Source organism: Mangifera indica, chromosome 12 (assembly GCF_011075055.1).
Source record: "Mangifera indica cultivar Alphonso chromosome 12, CATAS_Mindica_2.1, whole genome shotgun sequence".
NCBI classification, from domain to species: domain Eukaryota; kingdom Viridiplantae; phylum Streptophyta; class Magnoliopsida; order Sapindales; family Anacardiaceae; genus Mangifera; species Mangifera indica.
In genome coordinates, this window is record NC_058148.1 from 14,585,882 (window position 1) to 14,599,384 (window position 13,503).

General features: G+C 34.3%; 2 protein-coding genes and 1 long non-coding RNA gene across 3 annotated transcripts; 2 read left to right on the forward strand and 1 right to left on the reverse strand.

The window, feature by feature from the left end:
- The first annotated feature begins 110 nt into the window (after positions 1–110).
- Positions 111–1,986, forward strand: LOC123192228 (protein SRG1-like). The gene is made up of 4 exons (XM_044604710.1): positions 111–420; positions 516–766; positions 1,110–1,434; positions 1,505–1,986. The coding sequence occupies exons 1-4, from the start codon at positions 172–174 to the stop codon at positions 1,760–1,762; spliced, it is 1,083 nt and encodes a 360-aa protein (XP_044460645.1). The 5' UTR covers positions 111–171; the 3' UTR covers positions 1,763–1,986.
- Positions 1,987–2,200: 214 nt separating this feature from the next.
- LOC123192230 (protein SRG1-like) lies at positions 2,201–4,635 on the forward strand. Its single transcript, XM_044604713.1, has 4 exons — positions 2,201–2,595; positions 2,685–2,932; positions 3,799–4,123; positions 4,204–4,635. The coding sequence occupies exons 1-4, from the start codon at positions 2,356–2,358 to the stop codon at positions 4,444–4,446; spliced, it is 1,056 nt and encodes a 351-aa protein (XP_044460648.1). The 5' UTR covers positions 2,201–2,355; the 3' UTR covers positions 4,447–4,635.
- Positions 4,636–7,667: 3,032 nt separating this feature from the next.
- LOC123192233 lies at positions 7,668–10,438 on the reverse strand. The gene is made up of 2 exons (XR_006496839.1): positions 10,057–10,438; positions 7,668–7,967 (listed from the first exon to the last, which is right to left on the reverse strand). It is a non-coding gene; the product is annotated as an uncharacterized LOC123192233 (long non-coding RNA).
- Between the last annotated feature and the right edge of the window lie 3,065 nt (positions 10,439–13,503).

The following is a 13,503-nucleotide window of genomic DNA, read 5'->3' on the forward strand; positions in this document are numbered from 1 at the left end:
CCTATTATTATTGAATTTATATATAAAACATGATAAGATTTGTACGGTTGCCAAAGTTGAAATATGTATGAAGTCATTTTCACCCAACAGTGGAAGCTGAGACTATGAAACCACTATAAATAGGCTGGGCTAGCTTCTTTAAGTTGTGTCTATTGTTCTTCTTTTTCAAGAATGACGGCAAATTTACCTAAGCTTGGCAGCTCTCTGCCAGTGCCTTGTGTTCAAGAGATTGCCAAGAAACCACTCACCACAATTCCGCCGCGATACGTGCGTTCAGATCAGGAAAATCCTTTCATTTCTTATAACAATTCTGTGCCACAAGTCCCTGTCGTCGACATGCAAAGGTTGCTTTCTGCAGATTGCTTGGACTCAGAGCTCCAAAAGTTACACCGAGCATGCAAAGAATGGGGTTTCTTCCAGGTTTGTTTGCGTAAACAAGTTTTATTCAAGAGAATAAGCTATTTATATTGGTAATGTAATTATTTGGAGCTTGATCAATGAGTTGTTGGGTGCAGTTGATAAATCATACTGTGGATATTTCTTTGGTGGAGAAAGTGAAATCGGAGATTGAGAAGTTCTTCATGTTGCCTGTAGAAGAGAAGAAGAAGAAGTATGGGCAGCTTCCTGGAGATATTGAAGGATTTGGGAATGCTTTTGTTGTTTCTGAAGAGCAAAAGCTTGATTGGGGAGACATGTTTTACTTTACTACTCTTCCAATTCATCTGAGGAAATCGCATCTTTTCCCCAACCTCCCTCTCTCCTTCAGGTTCAATTTTTACTTTATTCATGGAACAGAATTAAACTTTGAGCTATAATATTTTATTCTTCCGTGATACAAATTTATCTCATTGGTGACACTAACAAAATCTTTGACAAATTCAAACGAGTTCAAACTTCAATTGAACCAACCCACGTTATAGTCTAGCTGGGTTCAAATTCTTCCATAAAATCTGCCAACATGTGTAACTTCAGATAACAAGCAGGGCCCAAAAATTAAGTCGAAAAGTATTCCTTCCTAGTCTAGATTATAATTTGGCTCCATTCGGCGAGTTGTTAATTATTTGTCATGCTTTTGTCGACTTTTAAGAAGGAAAATTCTTTTCTTACAGGGAATCTTTGGAGGCATATTCGGCCGAATTGAGAAATCTAGCAATGAAAATTCTGAATCTGATGGCAAAAGCTCTAGGAATGGAGCCTGATGATATGAAAGTGTTGTTTGAAGAAGGGTGGCAATCAATGAGGATGAACTACTATCCTCCATGTCCGCAACCAGAGGTGGCCATAGGCCTCTGTCCTCATTCGGATGCCGTCGGCCTCACGATCCTTCTCCAGATCAACGAGATGGAAGGCCTCCAGATAAAGAAAGACGGGATGTGGGTTCCTGTTAAACCTCTTCCTAATGCTTTTGTCATCAACATCGGTGACATTTTGGAGGTATAATGAACTAATTAATCAACTGCTTAAACCGTTATAATAGACCTAATAGAATTTGATCTTGTCACAGATAGTGACCAATGGAATTTACCCCAGCATTGAGCATCGTGCAACGGTGAACTCTACAAAAGAGAGGCTCTCTATTGCAACTTTTTACGGCCCCAAGTTGGACGGAGACATGGGTCCTGCGCCGAGCCTTGTTACTCCGGATACTCCAGCAGTGTTCAGAAGGATCGGTGTTGAAGACTACTTCAAGGGATTGTTTGCACGCAAACTTGATGGAAAGACATACATTGACGTGATGAGAATTGATCATCAAGAGGAGTAAAATATGTCAACTGTGAGAAATCTACTTACATGTTTTTACGAAGCGACAAATAAACAGGCACCAGAAAGTTTGTCAGCTTGTGTGATGCAATTTGTAATGTCATGTTCATACTTGTCTGATTATGGGCGGATATGTCAAGGGGTGGATAGAAACCAATTAAGATGGGTTTGAACACCAATTGGTATGAGTTTGATATGAGTAAATATAATTCGGTTTGAATTTAATTGAGTTAAAATTTAGATAATTTGAGTTTAATTTATGGAAAAAATAATTCAATTTGGTGTTAATCTAAATGGTTTAAGGTTTAAATTATATCTTAATGATGCTGATAATTCAATTATTCATAAAGCAAAAAGCAAAGGTTCATACATGATTGCTGTACACAAGGTGACTTTCCATTGCAAAAACACTTGGCATGGATAAGTCTCTATAACTTGTATAAAAACATTTAATGCAATACGGTGAGAGTCAAAATTTGGGGTATTTTTGGGGTTATGGGGCGGTGGATGATATTATTATTTATTAGTGCGGAGCCACTAAATGAGACTAAATAGAGAAAGAAGTCTAATCTTCAAACAAAAGATCAATCATCCATGGAGAAGACAGCGTGGAGCTCTCTGCGTGTGCCCAGTGTTCAGCAGCTGGCGAAGGAGCCAATCACTACAGTTCCACCACGATATGTTCGAACAGATCAAGACCCTCCTTTCATATCCAATGCCGCCTCTTTGCCACAGGTGCCTGTAATCGACTTCCAAAAGTTGCAGACTGGAGACCTGATGGATTCTGAACTAGACAAGCTTCACCAGGCATGCAAAGAATGGGGTTTCTTTCAGGTATTTAGGAAAAAGAAAAAAGATAAATTATTATGTATATCTTGTGTTATGTACAGTTTAGTTTGTTTTACGATGGAAATGTTTTACAGTTGATAAACCATGGAGTGAGCAGTTCACTGGTGGAGAAACTGAAGGGAGAAACTCAGGAGTTTTTCGATATGCCATTGGAGGAGAAGAAGAAGTACTGGCAAAGAGAAGGAGAGATAGAAGGTTTTGGGCAGGCGTTTGTTGTGTCTGAGGAGCAGAAACTTGATTGGGCTGACTTGTTCTTCGTGACCAGCCTCCCAATTCAACTGAGGAAGCCACACCTATTTCCGAAGCTCCCTCTCCCTTTCAGGTTCCCTCTTTCTCTCATTTCTTTTCTTTGAATGGATCTCCAGCCTGCCTGTCAAACAATTGCATACGACAAAATCGAAAGATACACTTCAACCACCAAATGTTCGTTGGTCCATATCATGATATTGTAGTGGAACTTTTTATAATAGTCTTTGATTTATGATGCGGTTTCAAATTTACAAGTTTCAATAATTCTACAACGTAGCTTCACATCAAGAAGTCATTCTATGACATTTTTCAATTGGGATAATCCAATGTACTCATATCAAATAGGGATTATTCTGAGTCATACCAACCAAATTGACTCAAACTTAACTTATTAGTTAATTCAAAAAATTAAACTTGAATTGAAGAATGAGCAATTTGTTAGAGTAAAACACAATTTAAGATTAACTTGTTGATATTGTCATACCGAATCTCATCTTATTAATAATTATTTTTTATCTTATTTTTCTTCTTTGGGTGGGAATTCACTATACCTTGGGTGGGAATAAGTCTTTTGGCCATTCAAAAAATTAAACTTAAAGAATGAGCAATTTGTTATATTAGAACACGATTTAATATTAACTTGTTGATATTGCCACACTGAATCTCACCTTATTGGCAATTATTTTTAATCTTATTTTTCTTTTTTGTTTACTCTTCCTATTCTCCAACGTTACTAATCATCAACTCGAACAAGGCCTAATAATCTAAGTCCAAGCTCCATCTTCCCATAGCCATAAGCATTATGTATTCCATTTTACTTAAAGTAAACAACAATCAGATACCACATTTGTATTTGGAGAAGCATAATATACATTAGATAGTCCACAGTTTTAATTTTAGAAACTAGTCTTGTCTATATTTATTTATTTTTAAATGTAGAGAAACATTGGAAGCTTACTCAGTAGCACTAAGGGATCTCGCCATGAAAATCCTAAACCAAATGGCGAAAGCTCTGAGAATGGAACCCAAGGATATGAACGATTTGTTTGAAGGAGGGATGCAGGGAATAAGAGTTAACTACTATCCTCCATGTCCACAACCAGAGCTTGTCACCGGCCTCAATCCTCACTCCGACGGCGGTGGCCTTACCATCCTCCTCCAGCTCAACGAGATGGAAGGCCTTCAGATCAGGAAAGATGGAATGTGGGTTCCTGTTAAACCCCCACCAGACGCTTTTATCGTCAACATTGCAGACATTTTAGAGGTAATAGTCATCACAAAAAAGAAAGACGTTTCGGTTCTGATTACCTGAGAAGGCTGTTTGTGTATTGTTAATATTTGCAGGTTGTAACCAATGGGATTTACCGCAGCATTGAGCATCGAGCAGTGATAAACTCGTTGAAAGAAAGACTCTCAATTGCCACATTTTACAGCCCCAGAATAGACGGGGATATGGGTTTGGCACCGAGCCTTGTTACACCAGAGACCCCGGCCAAATTTAAGAGAATAAGTGTTGCAGACTACTTCCATGGATTCTTTTCCCTCAAACTGGAAGGAAAATCGTACCTTGATGTCTTGAGGGTTTGAAATCATGTCTCGTTCTACTTGAGAGTAAGTCAAACTGGTTTGTTATGGGAAGCCTAATTTGAGACGAAACAGAAGTTTCGTTCTAGGGTAAATAATCAGGCTACATCCATACCGACATTTATGAATGCTGTGATACAAATGTACCACCTGGATTAATCTTCCGTTAATAAACAAAGAAGACATTGAATATGTATAAACATATTACATCAACGAATGATTATAAATAAATCTTAAAACAAAATTACGTTTAAAATAGACAATATATTAATAAGGGAAATTATAAAAAAGGGCCAAAATACCCTCCCATTAAGTAAAAATGCCTAAAGTTACTATTTTCAAGCGAAAATGTTCAAATTCACTATTCTTAAGCAAAAATGCCCATGACTTTTTCTAAAATATCAAAATTACCCTTCCCCTTATTTATATAAATCCTCTTCACTCATTATGAGGGGTTAAATGAAATTTTATTAAAATTAGAGGGCCATTTTGATAATGTTGTCATTCTAGGGTATTTTAACTTTTAGAATTCAAATTTCAGTTCCGTTTTTTCGAATTTCACTGTTTTACGATATATCGATTCGTATTTTCTAGATTTCTGAAGAATTTTTCGATTGTTGTCATTTTAGGGTATTTCAATTTTTAGAATTCGAATTTCAGTTCTATTTTTTCAAATTTCACCGTTTTATGATATATCGATTGATTTTAAGATTTTTAAAATAAATAAAATATGAAAATTCTTTGAAAACGATTCGTATTTTCAGATTTTCGACTGATTTTTCGTAATTATATCGTAAAACATGTCTAAAAAAGCACATTATAATTACAAATATTAAATTTGAAAATGTCATATGAAAAAAGTCTAGTCTAGTCACAAACAAATTCAAAATCATAAAAACCGAAAATCCTAAATTTGATAAAATAATAAAACTGCATAATACACATTGAAACAGTTTTATTTTGGCCTCCAAATTTGGTGTAACCAACAAAGCTAATTGTTGTTATAGAGCTCGAAACGAGCTTCGCGTTGATATATTACAGGCCCCGTAACTCCTCTCGGATCAAAAGTTATGGCTGTTCAAAATCTGTCTCATATAAACCCTATAGTTTTAAAAACGTTAATTTCCACCCAACCTATGATTTTCAAGGCTTGCCCACTATTCAGTGTAAAATTTCACATGGACCACCGTAGATCTTCCCCTGTTCTCCCTCCCCTTAAAATTTTGAAAATATTAAATTTCCCCTCCACCCCACGGCAGCGTCGCAACAGCCCACTGTCACATGGTAAATTTCAAAAACATCCGCAATGGAATAAAGACTCTCACACAACTCCCTAATATTTTGAAAACACTAATTAAGCCCCCTAACCCACTGTCAACAGTGGGAGAAATTGTCCGACAGTGGAAAACACTGTTCCCACTGTCAGACTGCAGAACGTTTCGAAAGGAATTTTTGGCCAAAATTCGTCGTTTCGGCCTCCAATTTCAACACAAATAAAATCTACATAGGTTATAACACAAAATCCCTCAACCAATTCAACGAAATCAACCAACAATCAAAACATTTTAAGCATTATTCAAAATCGAAACTCTAAAGTTTCAAAACGCAAAATCTTACTCAAATATCAATAATATGAATAATAAATTGATTCAAACAAGATGACGGAAGATATGCTAACGTTATGTGCCATTTTCGATCGTCGAAAACCTGGCCGACAGTGGGATGACAATGGGACAAGGGAAAATTTTGAATTTTCCCCTGTTTTGAACAGTAAACTTACAATGGAGACAGGGGGAATTTGTTGTATTTATATATGGGCAATTTTGATATTTCACAAAAGTTGGGCATTTTTGCTTTAATATGATTTTTTTGGACAATTTTGTTTAAACTTCCTTACTTTTGCCTATTTTTTATAATTTCCCTATGAATAATAGGTAAACAAGTTATTAGACAAAATAAATTTTTATAGACCTATTTAAACCGATAATATCTTGATAGAGGTCTTAAGGTTGATTGGGCAGACATATTTGCTAAGATCTAGTTCCGAAGCTTCCTCTCCCTTTCATGTTCGCTTTCTGTCTATTCTTTTCTTTGCAAGATCTCTAGCTCTGCAAGCCAAATATTTGTATTCGTCAATATCTAAATTAGAATCTTCGAACACCAAATCTTATTACGCCCCATTATAATATTAAAGACATTTCTTTTATATTAATCTTTTGATTTATTTTAAGGTTTCAGGTTAATTGGATTACGCTACAACCATTCTGAAAGATAAAATTAATAATATAGCTCATATCATGGAAGAAGTAGAAGCTTTGAAATTAAGTAGTATGATAAATCATGCCAGGGCGAATCCCCTGGAGAGCTCTAGCCTGGGAGCCCAAAGCATTTTAAGGTTTCTAAGCGTTTAAAATCATTTTAACATATATGAGCTAATGATATGAAAGAACTGTTGGAGAGGTGCAGAGACAGTGAAATACCATCCTCCATGTCCACAACCAGAGCTTGTCGCTGGCCTCATTCCTCACTCCGATGGAGGCAGCCTTACGATCCTCCTACAACTCAATGAGATAGAAGGCCTTCAAAATCTGGTAATGCTATTGAGAATCTAGCAATGGCAAACTCTGAGAACGAAAGGCTTGGCCTAAAATAGTCGACAATATGGGCCCGGCACCAAGCCTTCTTTTACCAGAGACCGCTCTTCTGTACACACAAATCTTTTACTTAACGTAGTTTTGTTTCGTAATGGACAAACAATCATGTGATTAAAGAAAGTTTCACACTGGTGCACGTGCACGCATGCTGACATTGCCAAAATGATAAAACGTATAAATAAACAAGAACTCATGAGAGCGACAGGTTTGGGGCAACATGTAAATTTTGCTCTATTATGCAGCCTGCAAAAGCGAGGGGAAACGATGGATACCATACAATATTTCCACAGTTTAAAAAGTGTAGAGAAGTCAATGTCCAACAATATAGCAATAATAGATGCCTCCCACCCATTTAAATTGAAGAGCTTGTGATGGTTATCATCATGTTCTCATCAAAGCTTGCAGCAAGCATTTTACTCTTTCGATTACTACCTAATTTGAATCATATGAAAAAGATAAAGATGAGAAAATATTGTAATCTCCTGCAAAGAAACCTGCAAGCATCAAATTGTAGACAATATCTCAAAGGCAAGCCAGGAATTGTGAATCTATAGTAAGGGAAGAAAGGAGTGTGAAATTTTCAATATATTGCTACACGGTGACCAAAACACAAAAGGAGAGCAAATAAAAGCTGCAGCGCTGTTTCTTTTATCTAACTTAAAAATAGACCAGTAATTTACAGTAAATGTCAATATAATACATGTTCCCTATACTACACGGACCGATGGCTTCATTCCCTATCCCAAACCTGAAGTATATTAATCCATAAATTCCAACACTACCTAAACACGATAGATCTTTAACACTTAATGTTGGAACAGAGCATACTCCTTACAGTAGGCATCAGCTGCATGACTATAGTCTCCAAACCTAACATGGAGAAATTGGAAAATTATATGAAGCAACAACTCAAGATGTGATGTTAAAAGTAACGGCACAAAATTATATTTTAATAACTAGGGACACTTTAACAGGTAAAGGATGGAAGCTGAAAAAAGGGAAACAAAACATATAACATCAACAAAGGAAACAAATTAAAAAAAAAAAAATTACATGCAATTAAATGACATTACCTTCCATGTCGTAATACGTATTAAAATCAATCAAGTATTAGAGGTATATAACAAGAGTGATACCAAACTTTGGTTATCATATCTGGATAAGTCATTAGCGATGCCTAAGTTCTTGGTGACACTAATATGTTTGACAAGATTATAAAACGTAATGGTTCAGGATTTCAGGATGGGGGAAAAGGAGATAACGGTAGTCATTGTCTAACTCATTCTCAACAAAAAATAATAGTAACTATTAGTGACAATGACTATGATGGTTTCCAACTGTGTTAATGAATCTGTCTCCCTGGGTTGGAAGACAGGTTAAGTTAACAACATAAGGTCTTGATAAAGATTTAGATAGTCATTTTTCCTTTTGACTATGAATCATCAACAATGTTCTTTTTGCACAAGCCTAGCAGAAGCATTCATTTTTTCTCCAGAAAAAAGAAAAAGGTTAAGAATAAATTATCTTTCCATGAGAGTGGACCAGGAAGGATGGTAAAATTACAGAATAACTCATAGGAGATCCACATATTATAACACAACCTGGGAGGCTACCTAGTGTAATTTGCTCTCTATCAGTCACTACTTTTTCACAAAAACACAAGATATAAGGGTCAGAATGCTTGAAATTATATAGTAATATTTTTGCATATAGGAATAGCAAACAATGCCATGTTAGCTTTTCCTTGCACTACCAAAAGAATTCAGCCCAATAAATAACAATTAACAAATTAAGATATCATGTTGAAGCAATAGAACCTATGAAGTAGCAAGTTTAAAAATCCATAGATATCTTTATTGTATCTGTATTGTTTGAGATGCAAGGTGAATCGTATACAGTAGTCAGGTATTTTTCAGATTTTCAGAGAAATATTGTCATTTTCCAAAATGTGGTGGTTACTATGAGGTAAAATATATGTTTCTCAGTAAAAATCTTTATGACCATGATAGAATGTCAAAATTATAGGTTGGGCGGATAAAGGGCCAGCAATCTGAACATATGGATCGTGCTAAAAGTGCAAAGCAGTTCATATTTTTTTTTTAATTTTCTTTTTCTGTATGCTCATTTTCCCTCAATCTGCATACTTCTTATTCATCTCAAACATTCTCTTCATCTCTGCATGGTCCTAAAAATTAATTTATACCTCTCCCTTACTACAAGCTTTCTCCTTCCAAGTCATATAAGGTAGCCAAAGAAACCTATTCGTTCTCTAGTAAAAATCTTCCTAATGTTGTAAACTTAAAATCTTAAGCTTGTATCACCAATTCCACAAAAGCCCCTTCGTGCCAGTCCCCAAAAGCTCAAGTATCTTCTATTAAAATAATTGTTTCTACCTTTGAACAACGAAAACATAAACCATAAATCAAACACACAACAAAAGAAAATGAATTACAACAGTCAATAACATTGCCCATATACAAATCAAGACCAAGAATTATATATTAACCAGAAATGCACAATTATACAGTTGTGCGAACCATTTTATCTAATGCCACCCTAAATTTCACCGGTTCTCCTGAGCACTCAACAAATAAACCCAATACAAGTTGATTTTCTCTCCAAATCTCTACTAGCCTTCTCTTTAGAATATACAATACATAAAATGAGAATCATCACCCACCAGCCAATCCTCTCAAGACACTCAAAATGCTAGTACCCAAACAAGGCCTACTTTTTCGTTATTGTCATGAATAGCATAATCTTTCAAGGCTTCACATAAAATCAAGAAACAACCTCGTAAAACCTTTTTTTATATATTTTAACACAAACCCAAATGCTTAAATCAAACAATGACAAAAACTACAACCCAAAACATAGAGATAAACAACAACCCAAAACCTCCAGATAAAAACCTTACGCTAAACACATAAAAAACGAAACTTTAAAGCAAAAACGTTACCTTTCTGGCAAAAACCATGGCCAGGAGGGCCGGGAGGTGGAGCAGCAGCAGTGGCACAACACAAGCACATCTTAATAAACCCTAAAAGTGAAAAGACGAAATGAGGAGAGGAGGAGAGAGAAAAAGAGAAACGGGGGCTTAGTTTTAATTATAAAGAAAAGAAAGAGAAAAGTGCGGTTGTGGGTAGAAGTAGTACTGCACAGAGAGGGGATGAGATTGAGAAGATTGAGCGGACAAAAAATCTCTTCTTATACATTGCACGAAACCCGACGTACAAAGGCACAAAGAGAGAGAGAGAGAGAGAGAGATTATGTGTATGGTGGTGGGGCTGGTTTACATATCCGAGGTCTTTTCGTTGTCGTTCTTACTTCTTTCTTTGAAAACCATTACCAGACTTCGCGCTGTCCGTATATGTTATTTGTCTTTGTATTTTACGCCCTTTCTTCTATCCAACCATGCGACGACACGTCACATTTTAATTTTACCATTCGAGTTCCACGTAAGAATTGTTGGCTACACCTTTAATCTGGATAACCATTTTATTCATTTTAGCAAGAAAGGAAAAAATGAATAAAGAGAAAACCAAATTCTTTTATAAGAATAAAGATTCAAGTAGGGTTAAATTTACTTGGGTGAAGTTTCAATAAAACCCGATTGACTTGAGATTAACAAATTAATCCTCAAATTATACTTAAAATTATATTTTTGATTTGATTTGAAATAGTTTAAATTCAATTTATTTGTATAAAAATAACCCAAATTTTTTACTTCAATTTAATTTGTTCAAACCACACTTGAATATAACTTAAGTAATTCAAATTGAGTCAACTTTTAAATTCAAGAGTGAACTTCTTGCAAATACATGCGAGCTCGGTTAATGGGCTTCCTTTAAAAGTCCAGAAAAATGACAGTGACTGTTCTTGGCAGGCAATTTAAAGACCATAAGATTATGTGACCCTTCATCAAATTAGTAGCCATTTATTCTAGGACAAAGGTTAATTTTCCACCTAAGTTTTAATGTGTTTTTAAAGTTATATTTATAGAGTTTAAAAAATTTAAAATCTCACTCATAAACTAATTCAAGTTTAAAATTTTAGTTAAAATTAAAAGTAAAATCGTCATTTAATAAAAAAATTTTAAAAACTAAAATTTTATTATATTGATTTCTCTCTCACTTTAAAAACTCACAATTTCTCTCACTTAAAGTTTGATAATTTAATATTTACCCTTACAGGGTTTACAAACTATCATCGGAGATTGTGAAGTTCATTGTCTCCGACTGCATTAGTTTTCCCTCTCAGCTTATCTCTCTCTACTGATCAAATGTCAATCGCTGATGAAATCAATTTTCTCAAACAAAAATGATATAGTTGTCTAAGACCTTTGATGGTTGTCTTCTTCTCTGATGAAGACAAAATTATCTTTATTTGAGATGAAAATAATTTCATCTTTATCAAAGGAAATTGACTTCGTCAGTCATTGGGATTTCATCGATAAATAGAGATAAACTATAAGAGAGAGCTAATGTAGCCAAAGACAACGAATTTTGCTATCTCTTATGACAATTTGCAAACTTTAAAGAAAAAATATTAATTTTTTAAATTTTGAGTGGAGGGGAATTGTAAAATTTTTAAACTAAAAGGACAAATATAATAAAATTTTAATTTTTTTAAAAGTATTTGTTAAATAATAATTTACCTTTAATCCTTATTAAAATTTTAAATAGAAATTAACTCATAGGTGAAATTTTGAATTTTTCAAATATTATATATATAAATTAAAAAATGTATCAAAACTTCGATAGAAAATAATCCTTTGACCTTTATTTTATGGAATACTTGGGCAAGGGACTAATAAATTGTACATGATAAATCTATTGCAAATAATAAATAATATTTTCTTTAAAGAAACAACTACTACACGAACAATAAAAAAAATTATCTGAAATCTATCAATCACATTTATTGGGCTGGGAATAAATGTGATTGATCTTATATTTTAATAGACAAAACTTTTGATCGAAGTTACAGATGCTTCCTGTGCTGGGAATTCTGTGAGCCCCAAGCCGCGAATAAAGACGATTTGAACTAAAATACAGGGGGCCTAAGGCCGTAGCTTTTGTGGGATGAAAACTATATTTTTGTAAAGTCCAGGAGGCTAATGGTTATTCCACCAATTCATCATCCTGTAAAAACCCACAGAGATGGAAAAAAACAAAATTCTATTGTATTGCTGTAAACTAAATTCAATGCATCAATTAGAGCTGACTTTTTGTATAAGTATACAAGTAGAATTACATGTCTAAAATCTAAAACACATCTATCCAGATGAACGACAGTGGTGGAGTCAGAATTCAATTTTAAGGAGGGTTAAGCAAAATTTTTATATAATGGATGGTTTCTTTTTAATAAAATACTCAAAAATTTTAAAAAATATGGATTCTTTAAGAAAATCTTTACTTTCTTCTTTTTCGAATGAGAATATTTTGAAAACTTTAAAAAAGATATTTTTAGACTAAATCTATATCGAACTTTAGAATAAACAATTTTGACTCATACGGATTTAAGCTTAGTTAGAACATGACACATAGTAATGAGAAAACACGAGGTTTTTAATGTAAATATATGCATATCAATGAGTCTAGTGACTTCAGTTTAATATCATATTATAAACAAATATCCTTAGTGCTGGGTTTAGGCCACGGTATAGAGAATTTCCATTAGCAGAATGATAAGGTTAGGCCGATTCACATTTAAGAAATTGGCGAGGACCACGTGGGTAATTTAGTGTAATTAATAAATAATTCCATTCAATTTCATTATTAATTTGTAGAAAATTCACTTCAAGTGAATTAGGTTCACCTACTTCGAAAGGCTAAAAAACTATTCCCAGCCAAGTTTAGGCGTCTTCGCCAAATTACACCCTCAAGTTTGGAAAACATAAGTCCCACCCATTATCTAATTAGGGTAAAAAAATTTTGTTACAAATAAGGGTAAAATTGTTATTTTACTAATAATATAAAAAAAATATAAAATTTATTACAATTTTCTCTCATAAGTTTTAAAAACTAACATTCCATCCCTCCTAAAATTTTTTAACTTTAAAAAATCACATTTCCTCCACCAAAAACCTTAGAATTTTTTTCATCCCCCCTAGCCACTTTCTCTGACGATCTAGAAAGGACGATAATGAAGTCTCTTTATCGTCAAAGAGATTTGGAATCTTTTCATCTCTGTCATTAGATCTCTTCATCTTCAGTAAAGAGAATCGTTTTAGATTTCTTTACGTGTATCGACCAACGGTTTAAAATGGAGAGGGGAGGTCATCAGCACTGGAGATGGTGGTCGGAGAGATGAAGAAAAAATTTGGGAAGAAAATACGACTTTTTAAAGTTAGAAAACTTTAGGTAGAGGTAAAATTATTAATTTTTAAAACTTAGGAAATAAA

Bases quoted from the DNA above. Each gene is read 5' to 3' on its own strand.
- LOC123192228 (XM_044604710.1), top strand. From the start codon at position 172: ATGACGGCAAATTTACCTAAGCTTGGCAGCTCTCTGCCAGTGCCTTGT. The intron at 421-515 runs GTTTGTTTGCGT...TGTTGGGTGCAG, and splicing joins AAGAATGGGGTTTCTTCCAG to TTGATAAATCATACTGTGGA. The intron at 767-1,109 runs GTTCAATTTTTA...CTTTTCTTACAG, and splicing joins AACCTCCCTCTCTCCTTCAG to GGAATCTTTGGAGGCATATT.
- LOC123192230 (XM_044604713.1), top strand. From the start codon at position 2,356: ATGGAGAAGACAGCGTGGAGCTCTCTGCGTGTGCCCAGTGTTCAGCAG. The intron at 2,596-2,684 runs GTATTTAGGAAA...AATGTTTTACAG, and splicing joins AAGAATGGGGTTTCTTTCAG to TTGATAAACCATGGAGTGAG. The intron at 4,124-4,203 runs GTAATAGTCATC...TAATATTTGCAG, and splicing joins ACATTGCAGACATTTTAGAG to GTTGTAACCAATGGGATTTA.